Source organism: Ipomoea nil, unplaced genomic scaffold (assembly GCF_001879475.1).
Source record: "Ipomoea nil cultivar Tokyo-kokei standard unplaced genomic scaffold, Asagao_1.1 scaffold0688, whole genome shotgun sequence".
Lineage (NCBI taxonomy): Eukaryota > Viridiplantae > Streptophyta > Magnoliopsida > Solanales > Convolvulaceae > Ipomoea > Ipomoea nil.
This window is the reverse complement of record NW_017617116.1, coordinates 3,241,234-3,262,767: the sequence shown is the minus strand read 5'-3', so window position 1 is coordinate 3,262,767 and position 21,534 is coordinate 3,241,234. Positions and strand designations below refer to the sequence as shown.

At 34.8% G+C, this 21,534-nt stretch overlaps 2 protein-coding genes across 2 annotated transcripts; both read right to left on the bottom strand.

Annotated features, from left to right (window-relative positions):
- Positions 1-1,184: 1,184 nt before the first annotated feature.
- On the bottom strand, positions 1,185-6,914 carry LOC109175794. The gene is made up of 5 exons (XM_019325149.1): positions 5,570-6,914; positions 4,742-5,469; positions 4,540-4,629; positions 2,762-3,508; positions 1,185-1,726 (listed from the first exon to the last, which is right to left on the bottom strand). Exons 1-5 carry the CDS (start codon positions 5,661-5,663, stop codon positions 1,604-1,606), a joined length of 1,782 nt encoding a protein of 593 aa, XP_019180694.1. The 5' UTR covers positions 5,664-6,914; the 3' UTR covers positions 1,185-1,603.
- Positions 6,915-13,318: 6,404 nt separating this feature from the next.
- LOC109175793 lies at positions 13,319-19,496 on the bottom strand. Its single transcript, XM_019325148.1, has 5 exons — positions 18,124-19,496; positions 17,311-18,038; positions 17,134-17,223; positions 14,785-15,537; positions 13,319-13,860 (listed from the first exon to the last, which is right to left on the bottom strand). The coding sequence occupies exons 1-5, from the start codon at positions 18,227-18,229 to the stop codon at positions 13,735-13,737; spliced, it is 1,803 nt and encodes a 600-aa protein (XP_019180693.1). The 5' UTR covers positions 18,230-19,496; the 3' UTR covers positions 13,319-13,734.
- Between the last annotated feature and the right edge of the window lie 2,038 nt (positions 19,497-21,534).

Here is a 21,534-nt window from a genome sequence, read left to right as displayed (position 1 = left end):
TAGTGTCTACTCATTATGTTATTTGTGTTGTTCCTATTCAACTTTCATAAACAAAAAACTAAGAAGTTTAATTCATTATACATTTTTAATTATAAAATATACATAAACTTATATAATAAATGAATACTAATAACAATATATATAAGTGCGGGGCGGGAATACCTCCCCCGCACCCACCCCCATACCCGCGCGGGTAAAAAAATTTCCCCCATACCCGCACCCATTACCCAAATTGTGCGGGTATTTTAAAACCCGTAGAGGCGGGGATGCGGGGAACCCGTTAGGTGCGGATAAAATTGCCATCCCTAATTGCAGGCAAAGGAATATTCATACAACAAGTGCAATGGATTTCCTTTTGAAGGATGAATTGCAAACAGTTCATAGTATAAAGTATCACAAAAACTAAAAAACAACACTTCAAAAATGATCGAGAAACTAAAAATAGACATGCCTCTTGAGTTTAAATTACTAGATTGTATTACATTAAACAAGTGCCATTGTAACCGTGCAATCCATCCACATAATTAATAATAATGTTTAATAAATATATAGGGACTAAAATGAGTTATTTGGTTTTAAATATAAGTAGCCTAATTAAATGTTACCTTTATAACTTTATCACCAAAAGACAAGAGACGCCACTTTAACATGTTTTCTTAAATGGACAAGATTAAAATATTTAGCAGTAATTAATGAATACAAATAGGTTATAAAGTCACATCAACATGTGCAAAACACATGTAAGATGCCTAATTTAGGTGTTAAAATATTACAGTTAGGAGTAATAATGAAATTGAATTTGAAGTTAATTCGAAATGTATCCACAATAAACATGCATGCAAAGAAAAACACATGCTATTCTTTATTGCACTATATAAGTTAATTTTGAAGCATTTTTAGGAGAAATAAATAAACAAAAATTCCTTCCTCATCCGACCTTAATAAAAGCCATTTGCCATTCCAAAAGGAGCTTCCTCAGAATTGCGTTGGTTAAAGTGCGTGCTTAGGTGGAAAATTCTTGCTGAGTTGGACTCCACATCATGTGCCAAATAAGCAAGTAGTCACAGCTGAATTTGGCAATAATACAAGTTCTATAATAAAACAGAACATGAAAAATTTAGCCCATTGGCTGCAGATTTGATGAGGATCAGCAGTGTAGTGACTAAAAGATATTGACAGGCCACTAGCAGAGAGAAGTAAAAGATGGAACTGTAAAATGGACTTTTGTGATTTTCAATTTTTCCTGTAAAATTGCGGAAAAAAAAGAACACTATAAAACCCCCTTCTTCTTCGCCTTTGAATTGATCACTAAAAAAAAAAAGAAAAGCACCAAAAAGAATTCCAAGAAAAGCAATTTGCCCAGAGCACTACCACTGCAGACTAACACATCTCCTAACACTAATTTTCAAACACTAAACTCAATCCCCTTAAAAGTTGTTCCTTTAAAGCCACAGTAGGACAGCATAGCGCCAATAATTTATTGTCTTCGGACTACATAAAGCAAAAGGCTGTCCTCTGCTTGTGAACATAATTCAACGTACCTCCAAAGGAAACAGACGAGGAAAAGAAGCAAAATTCCGCCAAGAAAATCATCATCAGAACATTAAGCTTCCAATTCAGAAGCACTTGACTCAGTTGCTGCAGCTCCAGATTTACCATAAAACTCCGACTGCATATGTGCATGGGCTCCTTTGTAAATTTTCAATGTCGGCTTCAATTTCATGTACTGCAAAAGGGGACAAGTACAACCAAAATAAGGGAAATGAGTAAGGCACAGCATCATTGTTGGCAGGCTATTTTCTATTAAAGCGAATATTTGTTTTTACCCTTGAAAAGAAGGAAAATCTACCATTTCGAGATCCCACAAACAGGGAACCCCCTTCCTTTTACATTTGAAAAAATAAAAAAACAGGCACCAAATATAGAACGAATACTGGAAAGGCTGTGCTTTCTTTAATCTTTAATCCACACACATGTAATCCAAGCCAAAACTCTGGCTAGTTCACTCATATATTAGGCCCATTGTCACCAGTTGCAATAAATAGGACAAAGAGTTTCTAGAAATCAGTTATTCCTAAGGGAAAAAAAAAAAAAAAACAAATTTTCACCATTCCTTTTTGTGCAAGGCGCCTACCGCCTATATTCCCTACACAAGTCTACTAAAAAGTGTATTTGATCTGGCAGTATATTTGTCCATAAAAGGAAAGGTATAGATGAAAAAGTTAGCCCTAAATCCAGTTTCTGAATACAGGTAATCTATTGCCATGGGAGAGGAAAATATGGCAATCTAGTTAGAGGTAGGACCAAAAAATATGATAAATAGCTTTTGGTAAACATCAAGTCTAAAGTTCTGGAGTTCAAATTATAGAATTATCAGGGTACAAGTAGTTGTTGGCCTGAACAATAGGCCGAGGCTTAAATTATGAAAACAGTAAAGCCCTCATTGCTGTTCCATATTCTATTATTTCTTTTATTAATCATATTGCGTAGTATGGAGTACTAAAATGTATGGAGTAACTACAATCAATAATTGAGAACTTTAACAAGAAAAACGGGTGAAGATGTGAAGATCACTATCAACACAAAATCAAGCGAATGAAATAACATTGAACACTAGTTCATAATTCTGGAAGACTAAATACAGTCCTATCAACTTGAAAGGCAGAATTCAAGGAGCCAGTGCCATCAGTTAATAAAAGTGAATTAACTCAAGCTCATATATTCACATTCTATAAACAAGTCAGGCACCAGAACTAGTTACCTCCTGATAAAAAGCATTTATCTCCTCCTCTGTTAAGCCTTCATCCTCCCCAGCATTTTCATCCCAGCCAAGTGAACGTAAGAAGGCTGCTTCTTCATCAGGATCAATCATTCCATTAATACACAGCTCACCTCCATCAGAACACTGCTGAGCCTTGTCAAGAGTCCCATGAGGGTCACCATTGCTGGTAATCTGACCATCCTCAACAACAGAACATAGTGGAGCATTGCTAACCCCTTCTTTATTTGAATCATCCACCAAATTGGAAGGAGATAACACTGCTCCAGAAACTGGAAGTACAGTGGTTTTTGTGGAAGTCTTCTTTCTCATGAGATTAAAAAAATCACTCCTACTTTGGGCTTGGGCCATGGATAATTTCTTCTCAGTAGTAGGTCTTGGATTCAGTGTCAAGGCAGCAGCTTTTCCCTCAAGTGCAGACATCTTTGGCGTGCTTGAGTTTGTCAAAGGAGACGGGGGAGAAACTGAAGGTGGCTCATTTGCAACTTTTCCACCAGCAGTATTAGTCAAACTGGGTGCATCCTTTGGAACAGATGTAGCAACAGGCCTCAGAACCAGAAATTTCCCGACATGAGATGTATTTGGAGTGTCAGATCTAGCTCGTCCACGGGGCTGACTAGTAAGTTGAGATGAATAAGGTTGTAGTTGAGTGCTTTTAGCAGCTACAACCATCTCACTTGCTCTAACAGCTGATTTTGGTTGCTTCAGTTTATCAGAAGAACTGGATACCTGAAATGAAACTCAGTTGATAGTTATGTACTCTGATAAACAGCTTGCACATCATTTAACATACAACTGTTACATGTTAAAAAAATTGATAGGAAAATATTGAGTTCATCACTACAAATAGGAATACAGAAATTATAACACCCATAAGTACTCATTAACTATCTGGTGTTTGAAAAGAGTCCAGATATTTAGAGTAAGAAGTAGATATTGAGAACATGGAATGAGGCATCACTTTAATTAATTATTGGATAAATGGATGACAGATGACTATACCAAGTGGCAAGTGTTTGAGGTTATATTCCTTTCCTTTATATAATAGTGAACATACCCAGCAATCCAGATTTATCACCTTTCCAGTATAAGCTTACACAATTTCACACAATGCACTGTATCTAAATCTATGCTCTATTATGTAATGTAACTTTATATGACGTATTATATTGATATTAATATTTTTTTACAAAGATATTTCAATCTTTTTGGTAAATAAGAGCACTAAGATGGTGCAAGATTGCAGAGGAAATCCAAAGACAAGTGGATCTGAAATAATCCATAAACTCCTCAATATCAAGCATTGGTCACTCACACCAAAAGAACAAACGTTTCAAAATTCAACATTTTACAATATGCAGAGGATCATAACATCTCCATCTTTTAATAGAAAAAAGGGATAAAAAGCAACAAATATATTTGAAACAAAGCCTTCTACTTCATTTAATATAAACAGGATCATCAATAAAGAACGTAAGTTCACTTCATTGTCACCCAACCATTATCATATCAAGGATTAAGAAAGGTGTGAAAGTTATTTCAATTCCCAATTTGTAAACTACAATAATTACACCAGACAAATTAAAAAACATACAAATATTTGTGATAACATGTACAAACATATGATAACAATAAATTATGAATATGTAACAAAATATAATATCCATACAGGAGCAACATTCTAAACTATTTATCAAACTTTCAACTATGGTGTCTTGCAGTAAATATGCAAACAAGCATGTATCAGTATGTTATCATACCAGGGCTTTAGGCAATGTGGGAGTCACAGGTATCAATTGTCTGGACTGCTTCACAGCCAATTCCTCAAGCCTCTGTGTTTTATCAGGTACCTGCAGAAATTTAAGATAACAGATACACATTAAGATGCAATTAAGATCGAGTGAAAAGTAGGTAACTGAACTACTGTCTCTACTGAAGAGGTTAAAAAAGTAAGTTGGTTACCTGGGACGTGGCACGAGCTCGTGCTGGACCTTGTGACAAAGCCTCAGCCATGTTAAGACCAGTACTTGCACCCGAAGTTCCAGGTGAAAGGATTACAGAACCAGTTTGCTGAGAAGATGAATTCCCCACACCATTGCTGCCAATTATAGCAGGAACTTCAGCCAATGCCGATGTCCATTTCTCACCACCAAGCAAAGCTGTATTGCCAATTGGCAAACTCTGAATAGCAGAGGTCAACCCTGGAGAAGAAACTCTGCCCACTGGCTTCTCTTCAGTTCCAAGAGAGGGAAAGTCCTTTTCAAAGGAAACCTTCTGATCTCCATTCAGATTACTGCCTCCAGAAAGCACACCATTGGCATTATTCTGAATGTTGTTCATGCCATTTTTTGTGTCTTCAGTTCTTCGAGGCACCAACTCACCAGGTTTCCTGGAAACAAGTGATTGAGAACGCCTCAAACTATTCTTCTCAACCCTACTGGTTAGTAAGCTCCCAAAAGGATCAGATGAGTTAGATTCCCACAGCTCCAAATTAGCTGACCTTTCCTTCTCTCTGTCATGGTTTTTATCACGATGGCTTCGAGTGAAACTACTGTACGGATGCTTAGAACTATTACCGCTTAAACTTCGTCTAGAATTTGATGATGAACTTCGGTCCAGGAACTGAGAGCGTGGGCTATCCTTGTCATTTATGCTCCTAGAAGATCTATTTCGAGTGGTTGAGGATATATCTGCAACAAGATAGAAGGGAAAACCTCAAAGTCAGAATACAATGAAGACAAACATTGAAAAAAGTGTAAGCATAAAAAGGTTATATCAATCAACCAATACCCGAATGAAAGTGGTGGCCTGAACTTCCACCACCAGTTATACTTCCAGTACTTCTCAACCATTCAGGAACTAATGCAGGTTCACTTCTTTCCATCAGCACAGAACATCATCAGATTCCTCTACAAGAATACTTAACTAGTCAGTGTTCCTTTCTAAACCAGTTCAATTTCCAATGGATTAGTATTTCATTGGGCAGGCTCCTGCTAGCCACTCTCAGGCAATGTTACCAACTGCCAACCTAAATCAAATGGGAAAAGAAAATTTCCTTTTGCAGCTCCTTTTCAATGTAGAATCTAATACTGTTATAAATCTATCCCAGTTCTAGTCTATAATAACAATAATCCTATATGTACTGGCTGATACTCTGGCCAAATTAGGAGTCAGCTATGATTGTAGAATGGAAGCTTTCAGCAGTCAAAAAATTACCACTCTTATATATCCACCTTTCCCTCAAGAAATAGAATACACAACTCTTTTTCTTTCTTCAGTTCTCCACATACACTTCCCTATTGGGATTATATTGCATCAAGCTGCTAGACCTACAAAAAGTTGCAAGGCAAGGCCCATTCTGGATGCCAAAAATTGATATGTATCATCAACTTCCCAATAGCTCGAACTCAAGGCCACTCACATAAATGCAAAGAGTCCTCTCTTCATCTTCCAAGGCCAAAACAGATGGTGTCCAATGGAAAACGGTATAATCAGCAGACTCTCATTTTCCAGTCAACTTTGGCATTACTATTCGAAAGCAAGCATAAGCCTAGAGAAAGTGAGAAGCCACAAACACTGAGGGCAAACAAAAGTCCCTCTCTTTTTCTCAAGAATGAGACACCCAACAGTTGTCGTAGTCTAACCAGACCGCCATGGCATTGCAGAGCAATTATAAAACCCTAGAGAGCCCGGAAACCTAGGGTTTCCCAAATAGCGCAGTCGGTTCCAGAAATGAAACGCGCAATCGGAACAGAGGAGAAGACGAAGCAACTCTACCTCGAGGAAACTGAAATCGATTGAAGAACCAGCGGTGGTCACCGCAGAAGACAATGATCCAAGAAGCCCTAACCGCTCCAATAACTGCCAAATAATGGCCCCTTTTTTTTGTTAATTTAATTACTCCGTATAACAATAGGTTGTCGGGAAAAATACGTGTCGAGATAGTTCAGAGCAATGCGTCGAAGAGTCGGACAGCAATATATGCCTATGTTGAGAGCGACAGAAGGAGAGAGAGAGAGCAGTGCGTAGGATTAGGGCGAAAGAGCGAGAGAGATTGGGGAAGATGAGCAGTGAGATTAGGGCAGATATAGAACAAGTATAGAGATAGAGGGTTTGCGAGGAAGTTGGGTTTTAATTTCGGAGATTAACCATACCAATTACCAAATTCCAATATAGATACAACCAACACGCAATAATAATAAATAATAATAATAATAATAATAATAATAATAATAAAACTTCTGCCCACACGGTTTAACTCAATGGTTCAATAGACAATATTTAAGAAAATAAATAATGACATTCTATAATATCAAGCATATTTTTGTTTCGACAAATAGTAAAATACCAATTTTGACCTCACGTTACGGCAAATTATTGTATAGACCATGGTCCACACAGTGTTATACTGTTATGAAGACCATAACAAAAAGTACATTTTTAATCAATCGTTATACCCTGCACCACGGCGCACATAGCACTATGTGCCCCGCGCCTCCCAAAACGCATCGTTTTGGTAAGTTATGTAGGGAATTAACGTGATTATGTGTATTTGTTTATACAAGTATGTGTATTTATTTATACAATTATGTGTATTTGTTTATATAATTATGTGTAGTTGTTTATACAATTATGTACGTTTTTTATACGATCATGTACATCTTTTTTTTATACAATTATGTACATCCGAAACAGAAAATTTATGTGTATTCTGTTAAGAGTTGATGTGTATTATGTTAAAAGTTTATGTATATTATGTATTATGTTAGATTATATGTATTATATTTTTTAAAAAAAGGCATGTGTATTTTGTTATACAATTATGTGTATTATAGTAAAAAATTATGTACATTTTTAACATGAGATTTTTTTTTTAAAGAAAATTAACCACCAACACAGGGTAGCGAAATATCAAAAAAAAAAAATTAAAAAATAATAAAAATTGAAACGACGTTGTTTTGCATCATGGCGCACAATGCAATGCGTGCCCTGGTGCAGGATATAAATTGTCATTTTTAATATATTGAATGTAAATTATTTTTGTACTGAATGTACATTATACAATATAATGTACACTCCGTAAAAAAAAATGTACATCTCATGAATACAATGTACATTATCTTTGTAATTAATGTACATTATTTTTATATTAAATGTACATTATTTTACAGTATATGAAATATGGTCCATACAACTTGTGTGAACTATAATTTGCCACGCTACTAGCGTAGTAACAATTTTGGCCCGTAAAAATTATTGATAGCCAAATGTTATTCGATGATTATCATTTTTAATCTCAATTTTGATCGTTCTGATCACTCGTGCGACTCAAACATTTTGGAATGTTAAAATTTTAAGATTATTTTCGTTCATCCATATGATGGGCAGCCTGGGCCCTTTGGTTATCTCACCAGTATCTTTTTCTCAAAATTGATATATTAAAATAATAGTCATCAAATAACATTTGGCAATCATTAAATTTATGGACCATGAGACAAAAATTGATATTTACTCTTTCAACAAATAACAAGTTCGACACAAAAATCAAATAAAAAATTGTTTTTTACAAGACAAAGAAAATAGCTAACACTACTATATATACATCTTTTAATTAAATTAAGGAAAAATGACACTTTTTACCCCTGAGTTATATACTTATAGCACTTTTTCCCCCTCAATTATTTAGGTAAGCACATTAGCCCCCTCAATTATTCTAAAAGTGGTGCTTTTTCCCCCTAATATATTAAATTGACATTCATACCCTTAGAGTAAACATTTTATTTATTTTACTACTCCAACAAATTATTGCGTATACGTAGGGATGACCACGGTTTGGTTTGAATTGAACCGGATACTAAAGCAATCGAATTAATAGTTTCCGGTTATAATTCAGATCTAGAATCCAATATTTAAATGTCAATTTATTAAAATTATGTATCAAAAAAATTGAATCTTGAACCGTGAACCGGTGGTTCCGGATCCGATTCGCGATTTTGAATCGTCTTTATTTTAAAATTTTATTTTTTATTTTAAAATAGTCTAAATTCAACAATAAATGTATTTTATTTTTTTAGTTCTGAACATGAACCGTCCGTTCCGGTTCACGATTTTAATAAACTCTAAATATCGAATTTCGATTCTAAATTGTAATTGAAATATTTCGGTTTGGTTGCTATAGTGTTTGTTTGGTTTGAACCAAATTATGGTCATAATTTGTTGGAGAAAAAAAATAAATTAAATATTTAGTTTAAGGGTAAATATGTCTATTTAACATTTCAGGGGGAAAAACAGCCACTTCAATAATTTAGGGGGAAAATATGCTATAGGTATATAACTCAGGGGGAAAAAATGTCATTTTCCCTTAAATTAATTGTATATGGTCTCTTTTACCATATACACATCTCTTTAAAAATTATGTTCCACATATGAAACTACCTTACTATATATAGTTTGTCTATCCTTCTTTTATCAATTTCTTCACTGAACACAATATTTGCCATATGCCTTTGATTCTTCGTCATCTTACTTCACAGTTTGATTTTTCAAAGATATTTCACCTAACAATAAGATGTGAAAAATGAACATATATCAATTTTGGTCCTACGGATATTAATAAATAACAATTTTGAGCGGCAGAACTTAAACAAAGAAGTGATTGGAGTGATTAATTTTGGTACTAAATTAAAGTCGTGGATGAAAATTGATATAAATTAAACAGGTTGACCAATTGGTATTTGCTCTATTAAAAAATAAGGGAAAGATTAGTAAACCATTGACAAATAGCCCTTTCACAATTGAAAGTACAATGAAACCCGATATCATGAGTACAGGGTAAGGTACCCGCATGGATAGCTCAACTGGTCACAGAGGTGAAACTTTGAAAGAATGACCAGGGATTGAGTCTCAGCAGCGGCAGTGTGGGAGTAACCTCTCAAAGTGAGGGGGATTCCTTGTGCGCAGTGAGCACCGGTCTAATCTCTGTGGTTAGGATTAGAATGTGAATCAAATACTTGGTAATGGTATTAGTTTTGGTGAAAGTGTTTTGTATTTTTGATAGTATGATGGAATTAGAATGATTACCATGTTTAGTTATATATGACTCTATAATAATGAGAATAAATGTTTTAAAAATACGAACATAAAATCAAGGTAATCGATCCTAATATAATGACATCCAAAGCATCAATATGAACCAGAAAAAAAAAAAAAAACAAAAACAAAAACAAAACAAAAATTTAAAAGTACTAATTTAAATTTAAAAATTAGATTACCAATAAGATTGGAATGATACATATTTTTAATTAGTGAATGAGATTTTTAATTGAAGGGGTAATCAAATCTCATAGTTGAGTTTTAAAAAGTTGTCAACTAAACACTAACTATGATTTTGATTCTCATTCTTAATGTGTAAATCCATGAACCAAACACACCCTAATTATCTCCTTCTTCTTCTTCTTCTTCTTCTTCTTCTTCTTCTTCTTCTTCTTCTTCTTCTTTTTTTTTTTTTTTTTTCCTTATTAATGTTATTCATACTAAAAGTATTTTGTGATTTCTTTTGCAATAGGAGGGTAACATTAATTTGTTACGTGTGGTGTTATTTGAGGATGGTATTGAAAGCAAACAAACTTAAAATGTCCTTTTATGATACAATTATATTTTATATCACTTGACAAATTTAAAGGTGTATGTCTACATGTGCGTGTATGTGTTTGAGTAGTACATGATGTAAAACAATAGTGTACAATTTATGCAATGGAAATATATGCTGTTGAGTTGGTATAATGCTTAATTATCATGATCATTATTAATAATATATTAGTTTTACACGAGTATTGCGTGACTGATTTAATGCACAATGTTTGTATTTAAATAAATAATTCGAAGTATATCAATGCAATTGAAGCATGTGCTCCATCTCAACTAAAAGTCTAAGCTGATAGTTGGATTGCACATTAATGGTTATATGCTCAACACGTCCCCTCACGTGTGCGGTGGGTTCCAAGCAACATGTTGCTTGGACCGTAGTCGCTTATCAAACACGTTGCTTGGACTACCCCTCACGTGTGCGGTGGGTTCCAAGCAACACGTTGCTTGGACCATAGTCGCTTATCAAACACGTTGCTTGGACCGTAGTCGCTTGCTTGGATCGTAGTCGCTTGCTTGGACCGTAGTCGCTTATCGGGTGACGTGACCTTTGGTCTAGCTCTGATACCAAATTGAAGCATGTGCTCCATCTCAACTAAAAGCCTAAACTGATAGTTGGATTGCACATTAATGGTTATATGCTCAACAAATGCAACCTTGCCAAAAGTTCTCTAAGCAATGGTTTGAAATTTGCCAATACTCAATTTGGTCAATTAAACATGACGTTATATTTCACCAATTTTTACCATTTATGTAGTGAAATCAATGCAACAAAAACACAAAAGCGTCAATGAATAACTTTACTTTTGGGGTCTACATATTTAATTCTTCCCCAACAGTAAAATGGACAATTTGATGAAGCAAATTAAACTTTCTTGATCTAAAAGACTCCACGCCACCTGAACTGTTCAGAACAAATCCTTATGAGAGCTAAAGAACTGCATAATTAATACATAGAAAATTTTCATAATTTTATGATTTTATAATTTTATGAAGCTTTTGCTGCATAAACCTTCTTTTAATCCACATACAAATTGCCATGTAGCAACAAAGCCAAACATTATGTAAAATATGATACTTACTCCACTGAAATTGATGCCACTGCCAAACTCATTCAAGTTTGAAATTGATTCTTTGATATCGAAGTCAACAATTGCATTTAATTGGCCAGTATTTGTTGTGACTTTATCAACCTTGTGGAGTATTGAAACAGACGAAGGAGTGACAACAAATGGTTGAGTCTCACCAGACAAGATCTTTGATTCCTAAGACATTTAATTGGCCCACATAGGTTGCATTTTCAACTTATTCCATCACGATAAGTAGTGACTCTTGCTTAGTAACAACAATGTTTTTGGTTCAATCACATCTCTTTTGTCAAATGCAAAACGTTTAGTACAATTGTAACTTCATACAAACTAGATTTCAGGATTGATTCCTCTAGAGTTGGAAAATTTTTCGAGCCTTCAAGTGTTTTTTTTTTGGTTGGGTGAATCATATTGAAGGTAGTATGCATCATTGGCGCCCTTTAACTTAGCCCTCTTCCAGATATAAGTGAAAGATATACAATGATAGTATTAGATTTGCCACTTCTATATCACTTCTTTTGGTATATTTTTAGCATTCAATTTGTGCAAATAATGTATACCCATTCTTCTAACATTATTCGTGTTTGCAAATCATACAACAAAACTAACACCTTTAAATCTAATATAATTATGAAACTGAAACAATAATCACCCAAAAATAACAATGATGTTGTTGACATGTTTTAGATTCAAATCGTTTTTTTTTTTTTTTTTTTTTTTTTTTTACAAATTTGCATTAGTAACCCAATTGCACATAAGACACTACCAACAAAAAGAAACAGACAAGCAATGAAGACGAAGACAATGACAAACATATCCAAAAGAGAATTAACAAAACTTAGAGTAATTTAAACCAAAAGTAGTATCTACTATCTAATATCATACCAACTGCAATAAGTATTTAGATAATTATTTTTAGAAAAGTACCAACATTAATTTTAATACCAACCAACTATAATGAACTTCTTATATATAATCGATATACTTTGAATTATTTATTTAAATACAAACATTGGGCATTAAATCAGCCACGCAATGTACATGCAAAAACTAGTCTCCAGAACTTCCTCAACCATAACTGGTAGCCATGGATCACCCTAAATTTTGGTAGTTCTCTCATTGCCAATCCCGTGCATTGCTCCTTGTCTAATAAGGTCCTGTCCTGCCAAAATGTTGTGCCATATATAACTCGGATTTGCCCCCAGACTTGCATTGATTAAGTCACACTTCGGATAGTATCTTGCATTATAAATGCAGCTACCAAGGAGTTAGGAAACTAAAGAATGCGCCACCGTACCCTTGTTAAGATAGTTTCCACTAGTTAAAACACTGTAATTTGAGCTCAAAGAATTGTGTTGTAATTGCATTTCAATTACACCCAACCAAACACCCCATTAGTTCAATTTTAAGGGTCCTGGAGGCTTGTGCAATTCAAATAGAGGGTCCCAAGAGGCGTATGTATGTGACATTGTGACCTGGACAATATGATTAAAGCGAGACAGCCTGGGCATATATATTACACCAAAACTTATTCTACTACATTCTAACATACCAAGGCTATAAATTCGCGTGCATTTAACATTATTATTATTATCTATAGGATGCCTTGCAAATTCAATTATAAACAGTAGCTTGGGAAAATTCTTTTGAAAGGGCCTAAATAACCACACCCCACAAGTGGACTATATGGAACCACAATTAACTTCTTTTGAAAGTTGAAATGCAAACGTGGTTGCTGCTGTGGCTAAAACCCAAAAGATCCACAGACCGGGTAGCATACCAAAAAAATAAATGGAAGAGGAAAGTATAAGGTGAACTTTGCAATTTTTCTTTTCCTGTAAAATTGGCAAAAACACTGTAAAAGCCTTTTTTTCCGCTTTGAAATGATCATGGAAAGAAAAAGCACCAGAGGAAGAGAAGGAAGGGGGGGTGGGGTGAAGAAGAAAAAAATTTCAAGGCTAACATATCTCCTAACCACTACTGTATTTATCAAACACTAACTAGATGAGATGATACCCTAAGCCTCCTCTAAAGCCAGCAGGACAGACAGCAGCATGAGTAGTAGTAACTTATTCTCCTCTGATCTACAGAAAAAAAGCAAAAGCCATCCTTGCTCATAAAGACGTCGTGAACACAATTTAACGTACCTCCAAAGCAAAGAGATGAGGAAACGAAGCAAAACTCTCCCCAAGATGATCATCCTATGCTAGAGAAATCAGAATTTTAAGCTTCCAATTCGGAGGAGCTCGAGTCAGTTGCAGCAGCACCAGATTTCACAGAAAACTCAGATGATATGTTTTTTGGCTGAGCTCCTCGGTAGTTATTCAATGATGGCTTCACCTTCATGTACTATATAGATGGAGACCAGGAAAACAAACAAAAAAAAACAAAAAAACAAAAAAAGTTGGAAATTAGCAAAGTAGAGCATTCTTATTGACTAAACAATACTGTTACCATAACATGGAATTTTTTTTAATACACAAGCCACAGCGGGAAATTCACTTTACACTTAAAAATATAAATATTTGAATATATAGCAAAAACTGGAAAGCGAAGACTTTCTTAGCTCCAGAAACATGGAAATGAACCAAAACTTTGTCAATTCTCTTTTCCATTTGCATTTATACTTTAATTCTTGATAATCAATATTCCATATGTTCCACATAGAATATATAGAGTGAACAGGTAATAGAAGTATAGAACTATAGAAGCTCAATTCTTCAAACTAACTACTGTTACCTTCTCCTAAGCTCAGCCCTTAATTTACTTTTTTAAAAAAAATGCACTGCAAAAGATAAAGGAATGAACAGAGGCAGATTATCTTTTCCAAAAAAGAAAGATAATCCATGAGTAATACAATTCCATAGATCAGAGGGCAGAGGTATATTATTTGAATTTCATTTTCTATGGGTAATGCATTGCCATAGAAAAGGGCATGTATCTGGCTACAGGCAAAGCAAGAAAACATGAGGGTAGGTGAAATCAAGTCTTTGGGCTGGAGATTAATTTCTAACGGGTGATGATAACAAAAAGCAATCGAGGCACAAAAACTAGTTACCCTGAACAAGAAGTCAAACCTAAATTATGGAAGTGGCAAAATAGTACTTGCCGACTTAAGTTAGAAATCAAGGAACCAATGTCAACACTTAAGTTAATTAATCAAGCAAATAAATTTATGTTGCATAAACAAACCAACTAAAATTAAGATTCTATATAGCTTAATAAAATCCAACCATAAACTTCAAAAAGCAACAGAAAACCAGAATTAGTTACCTCCTGATAAAAACCATTTATCTCCTCCTCTGTTAAGCCTTCATCCTCCCCAGCATTTTCATCCCAGCCAAGCGAACGCAGGAAGGCAGCCTCTTCTTCATCAGGATAAATCATTCCATCAAGACATGGGTCAACTCCATCAGAACACCTCTGAGCATTGTCATGTGTGCCATGAGAGGTGCCATTGCTAGTTATCTGACCATCCTCAACAACAGGACTTACAGGAGCTCTGCTATCTCCTTTACTTGTATCAGATTCCTCTGAACTAAAGGAAGAAAATGCTGCACTAGAATCTGGAAGTGTAGTAGTTTTCGGTGAAGTCTTCTTCCTCATGAGATTGAAAAAATCACTCCTGCTTTGAGCTTGTGATATAGATAATTTCTTCTCTGTGGAGGGTCTTAGATTCAGTGCTGGGGCAGCAGCTTTGATCTCTGGTGCAGAGACCTTAGGTGTACTTGAGCTAGTCAAAGGAGACAGTGGAGAAACTGGAGGTGGCTCATGTGCAACTCTCCCACCAGCAACATTAGCTAGGCTAGGTGCATCTTTTGTAGCAGAGGTAGCTACAGGCTTTAGAACTAGAAATTTCCCAACATGGGATGTATTTGGAGCATCAGATCTCACTCGACTAACACGGGGCTGGTTAGTAAGTTGAGATGAGAAAGGCTGTTGTTGAATAGTCTTAGCAGCAACACCCATTTCACTTGTTCTAACTGCTAATTTTGGTTGCTTCATTTTGTCAGAAGAACTGAATACCTGAAGAGAAATTCAGCTGACTATTATGCAATATTCATAAACAATGAGCACATCATTTAACATGCTATTGTTTTATAAGCAATGATGCATAGACATAAAAACCCCGCTTCTTCACTAGGAATGAGCCTAAAGAAATATGTATAATGCCCATAATTTCTTCAAGAAAAAAAAAAAGTTTGTGAAAGATCAGTACTGGAGTTTAAAATGGAATGAAGATATTGAGGAAATAAATACTAAAAACATGTTATGTACTATCACTTCGGTTTTTCTATTATCAGATTAGTGAAAGACTATACAAGTGTGTCAAGAATCTACACCCAAAAAAAAAGCCTTGCATTGTAATAGTTTTCTTTAGTAGTGAATCCATATTCAGGCCCAACACTAAAAAATGGCTTTTGTTCAATGAACTTTCATGCAGAGATTTTCCTATACACATCTTTTGTATCCAGCTAAAACTGAAGTCTAAAAATTACACTTGGCAAGAAACATTCTACTAAGTGTATAAAAAAGCATCATACATTGAAAACATTTCCTTGATTTGAAAAAGTATTATTCCATCAGAGCACTTCCAACATAGACAAAACAAAAAGAAAAGAAACAAATTAGGAAAAAAAAAAAAGCATTAAACATTAAAAACATGATTTGTCTGTGCCAGGATTCTCTGCTCAGGATGTAAACCAAGAATTACAGCCCAAGAATTACAGCTCATGAATAACTAACAGAAGGCAAAAGAATATTAGGACTCACTTGCTATATATAGGTGGAGCAAGTAGAACATTTCCTAACAAGAAGATACCCCTAAGCTTCCAGTCACATTTTTACAACACTTAAAATTTAAATTTAAAAAAAAAAAAACATCAAAACTCGAGCAAAATCATCAGTCTATGATGATAAATTTTCAATATAATTGATAAGGAACAAGACAACTAAAACAATTACGCAAGTTTCTGCACTTTAAACTATGTGGTTTTACTCCATTGTAATACTGTATTCACCATTTAAAGTTTCAACAGCTATAAACCAATCAATAATTGGATCCGTCATGAATGTGTAGCTGAATAGCACCAAACCATCAATTTTGAATAGGTCCTTATGTAACGAATTGATTAGGTTTGCACCTTTTCAACTAGGGTTCTCAAGTTTTGTTAGGCCGAAATTTAGACTAATATTTTTTTAATCTTATTAAAAAAAATAAAACTAAAAATAAAAATAGCCGTATGCTAAACTCTCAAGCAGTTTAGGACTCAACAACTGTTCCCCTTATATAATATTGAGCATACTCCAGCCTCCAGGTTCATTTCATTTCAAGCACATATTGCCTGTATGATGCACTTATCATCAATGAGTAGTTGCAGTGTCAAGCATTCAAATATTTGCCATTCTACAACACAGCTATATGTCAAGCAGTCAAATGTTTTCCATCAACAGAAAAAGTAAAACAGCCAATGAGTACATAGAGATATCAGGTATGCATGTATGTTGGAACATTTAACACTTTCTCATTGATGGCACCTTGCACCATGTAAATACATATGGATATATGTATGTTTAAGTCTTCCTGCATTTTGTTTCTCTTTTTTCTGATAAGTATATTACCAGGGCTTTTGGCATTGAGGGTGTCACGGGTATCAACTGCCTGGACTGCTTCACAGCCAATTCCTCAAGCCTCTGTGTTTTATCAGGGACCTGCAGCCATTTAAGAGAGAAAGGCACATAATAACATGTTTGAGAGGACTGTGTAAGTAACTGGAGCTTACGAAAATAATTGCATACCTGGGGAGTGACACGAGCTCGTGCTGGCACTTGTGATAAAGCCTCAGCCATGTTAAGACAAGTACTTGCACCTGAGACCCCAAGTATAGGTGTACCAGAAACAGTCTGCTGAGTAGATGAATTCCCCATGCCATTGCTGCCAATTATAGCTGGAACTTCTGCCAATGCAGATGTCCATTTCTCAGCACCAAGCAAAGCTGAATTGCCAATAGGCAAACTCTGAACAGCTGAGCCCAATCCCGGAGAGGAGACTCTGCTTGCTGGTTTATCATCAGCTCCAAGAGAGGGAAAGTCCCTTTCAAAGGAAGCCTTATGAACACCATCCAGAATACTGCCCCCCGAAAGCACACCATTGCCACTATTCTGAATTATGTTCATACCATTTTTTGAGTCTTCAGTTCTTCGAGGTAACAAATTACCAGGTTTCCTGGTAACAAGTGATTGAGAACGCCGCAAACTAATCTTCTCAACTCTACCAGTTATTATGTTCCCAAAAGGATCAGATGAGTTAGGGTCCCACAGGTCCCCAACAAACGATCTTTCTTTCTCTTTATCATGGTTTCTATCACGATGGCTTCTAGTGAAACTACTGTATGGATGCTTAGAACTATTACTGCTTAAACTGCGCCTAGAATTTGATGAAGAACTTCGTTCAAGGAATGGAGCAAGTGGGCTATCTTTATTATTTATGGTCCTAGAAGATCTATTCCTTGCAGATGGAGATATCTCTGCAAAATGGTAAAAACCCAGTTATTAGAAGAGACTGAAGACATACATCAAAAAGTACAAGCAAGTAAAGATCACATCCATTACCTGAACGGAAAGAAGTGGTAAAGTGGTGGCCCGAATTGCCACCCCCAGTAACAGTTCCAGTACTTCTCAACCATTCAGGAACTAATGTGGGTTCACTTCTTTCCATCAGCACAGAACGTCATCAGATTCCCCAACAAAAGATTTAATTAGAGACGCTATTCTTTTCAACCAGTTCTGTTTCAAAAAGATTACTATTTCTGCAGGAAACCACCTGTGCTAGCAACTTGTAATATGTAACCACTACTGACCCATTTTTGACCTGGGTACCAAAATCCCAGGAAGCTAATTTCCTTCTACAAGTCTTCTTGAATACAGAATCTGATTCTTTCAAAATCAGTCAACTACTAGCCTATTGTCCTACTTTATGGTCTATTATCTGACCAAATTAAGGGTTTTCTATAATTGTTGTATCAAGGCCATCATCAGCCAAAAAAATTGCCACTGATATCCTGAATCTGGTAAACTTGTGGCCCGCAATACACACTTTCCTCTAAAAATGGAATAGAAGCTGCATTTTCTTTCTTCAAATCTGTGTGCAAGTATTCACAAACTCTTTCCTAGTGTTGTCTCAATTATGTTGTATTGATTGGATTCCCAAACAACAATATGTAGGTAGCATTTCTGGATACACAAAATTGGAAGGTATTATCAACTCCCCAAAAGGCAGAGACAATTTCACATCACTATGAAGATCACTTTCACTGCATCTCTCATAGGTTTAAAACAGAAATAGCACAATCAGCAATCTCATTTCCAGTCAATTAATACCCTAGTATTGGACAGCACCCATAAGCCCAAACCAATCATAAACAGTGATGGGAAACAAAAATCCCCTTTTTTTCTTCACACCCCCAGTAGCCAACAATTGCTGCAGTTTAATCAACCCAACATGCCAATGCAGAGTAAGAAGAAAACCCTAGCGAGTCCCAAAGCCTAGGGTTTCCCGAAAACCAAGCGCAATTCCAGAAACGATACAGAACGGATGAGGAGAAGACGAAGCGAGTCTACCTCGAAACTGAAATTGATCGGAGAAGAAGAAGAGGTGGTACCGGCGGAGAAGACAATGATCCAAGAACCCCTTAACCGCTCCAATAACCGCGAAACAGCGATCCTAAATGTTTGTCAGGCAGTATTTATAACATACCTTAGGGGAAAATGCGTATTAATATAGTTCGGAGTAATGCGCGGAAGAGTGAGAGAGAGAGCGGAGATGGATACAGAAAGAGAGAGATGGGCGTTCGTGTGTGTGTAGTAGAGAAGAAATTAGGGCGACAGAGCGAGAGAGATTGGAGAGGGAGATGAGAGATTAGGGCAGATGCAGAGAGACAAGTATATAGAGGAGGAGATAAAGGGTTTGTGAGGAAGTTGAGTTACAATTTTTCAGTTTTTAAGTTACAACAATAGACCATTACTAATACAATTTTTCAGTTTTTTTTTTTTTCAATTTCAATAAGTTTCTCAACTTATGGTCGAGCCGTACTAGAAAGGATAAATCGTCATTTCATCAATTTCGTCAGTTCTCAAATCTCAATGGGATTTAAACTTCACATGATGACTTGAGCAATGTTTTAAGATGATCTGTCAAGATAACTGAGCTAGCTCCGTGGGCAAAGTGGTAATTTAGCAAAATAAAACCCTTATGATATTTTATATTAAGATAATAAATTTTGTACTAAAATCATTTATTATCTCGTCGTGGTGATATATGATCATTTTTTTTTCATATTTAGTTATTATTAAGTAGATTTATTTTTTTTTATGTGGAATGACGTCATTCTGTAAATGATAAGTGATAACCAATAAATAAAAACAATGTTATGTCATATCATATGTTAGAGGATTTTGGTGAACTCTTTTTCTTTAAACAATTGTAGCTTTATAACTCCAAAGTACTCCACAACTCAATTCAAATATAAACTTTTAATGGCCCGTTTGATTCGCGAACAAATATTTGAAGATCATGAATGAAGTTGAAATTTCATAAAAAATAAATTACTAAAAAAAATTGATTCCATTCTTTGGTTGGTGAGAAATAATAGTCTTGTTTATCCGTTAGATACTTTTATGAACGAAGAGATAGTAGTTGACACATAATGTATTAATTATTTATATTATCTTTTAGACATTTTATCATAATAACTATAAGCTCGTGTAATTTTTTATTTATTTTAATTATAAAATTTTACAATTATTTTTGTTTATTAGACAATTTTTTCACACACCGCACTTGCTTATAACTATATATATATATATATATATATATATATATATATATATATAGACACACACAATGTGTATGTGTGTGTGTAAGTCAATTCAAAGTTTAATTGGATTCTTTTTGATTGGGTTAAAAAACAAATGGATAGTATAACACCATCATTTCAAGTTTCAGTATTAAATTACTAAATCTAAAAAGTTAAAATATAATTCTATCAACACACAAAAGTTGGATTGTTGTACTAATATGTCTTTTGAAAATCATTGTTAACAAACTTAGTAATATGTTTTATTAAAAACAAAATAATTATCTAATAAAAATAAGGGATCCCTAAAAATAATTTGGAGTACTTTTTTAGTTTGCATGTATGACAAATATGGTGTGTTGCTTATAAGTTATAAATATATACATAGAATTGGTTTATTTGGGAAAGTGTGGTTTATAAGATTAGTATGCTTATTAGCTATGTGGATATCCCTTCCTCTTATCTTGTTCATTTGCTTTCATGATTTAATGCATTAAGTTTATTTTCTTAAAATTTTTAAAAAAAAAAACAAAAATATTTTTGGAAATTAACTCTTATTTTTTTGGGTAAAACTGACCTGAATATATTAGATCAAAGCAGAAATAGAGTCATGAGGGATCGCGTCCCAGTAAAAAAAGTTAGCATGAGAAAAGGTTGTAGAAGCAAGAGTGTGCGCTAGTAAATTAGCCGATCTCGACACTAATTTAAATAAAGAAAATCTTTGATTTAAGAAACTTATAATCGATACCTGAATTTGTGTTATGGGTGAAGTCTGTCATTACTAACCAGCTCAAGTCGATAATGTCAATTGACCGCTGACAAGATGTCAAATTTGAATCCTTATGGTTATCCAACTAACTCTTCAATCAACTCAACTGAGATTGCCACCAAATTTTTTATATCTATATTGTAGGATTTTAATGGCGCACCTACTTAACAATTACCCAATTATACTATTTATAAAGCTTGTTATTATCATACCATAAAGGCATGAGTTCAATACTTCATAGTGTGATTTATCTCTCTTGTGTGGTTTGCTAGATATTATGTAGAAGCTGAGGTATCTACTGTACACTCTTAAGTCTTAAGTAATGGTCGCGGGCGGTGTCTCTATGGTCACACACAAAAAAAAAAAAAAAAAAAAATAGTGACAAAATGTGTGACCTAG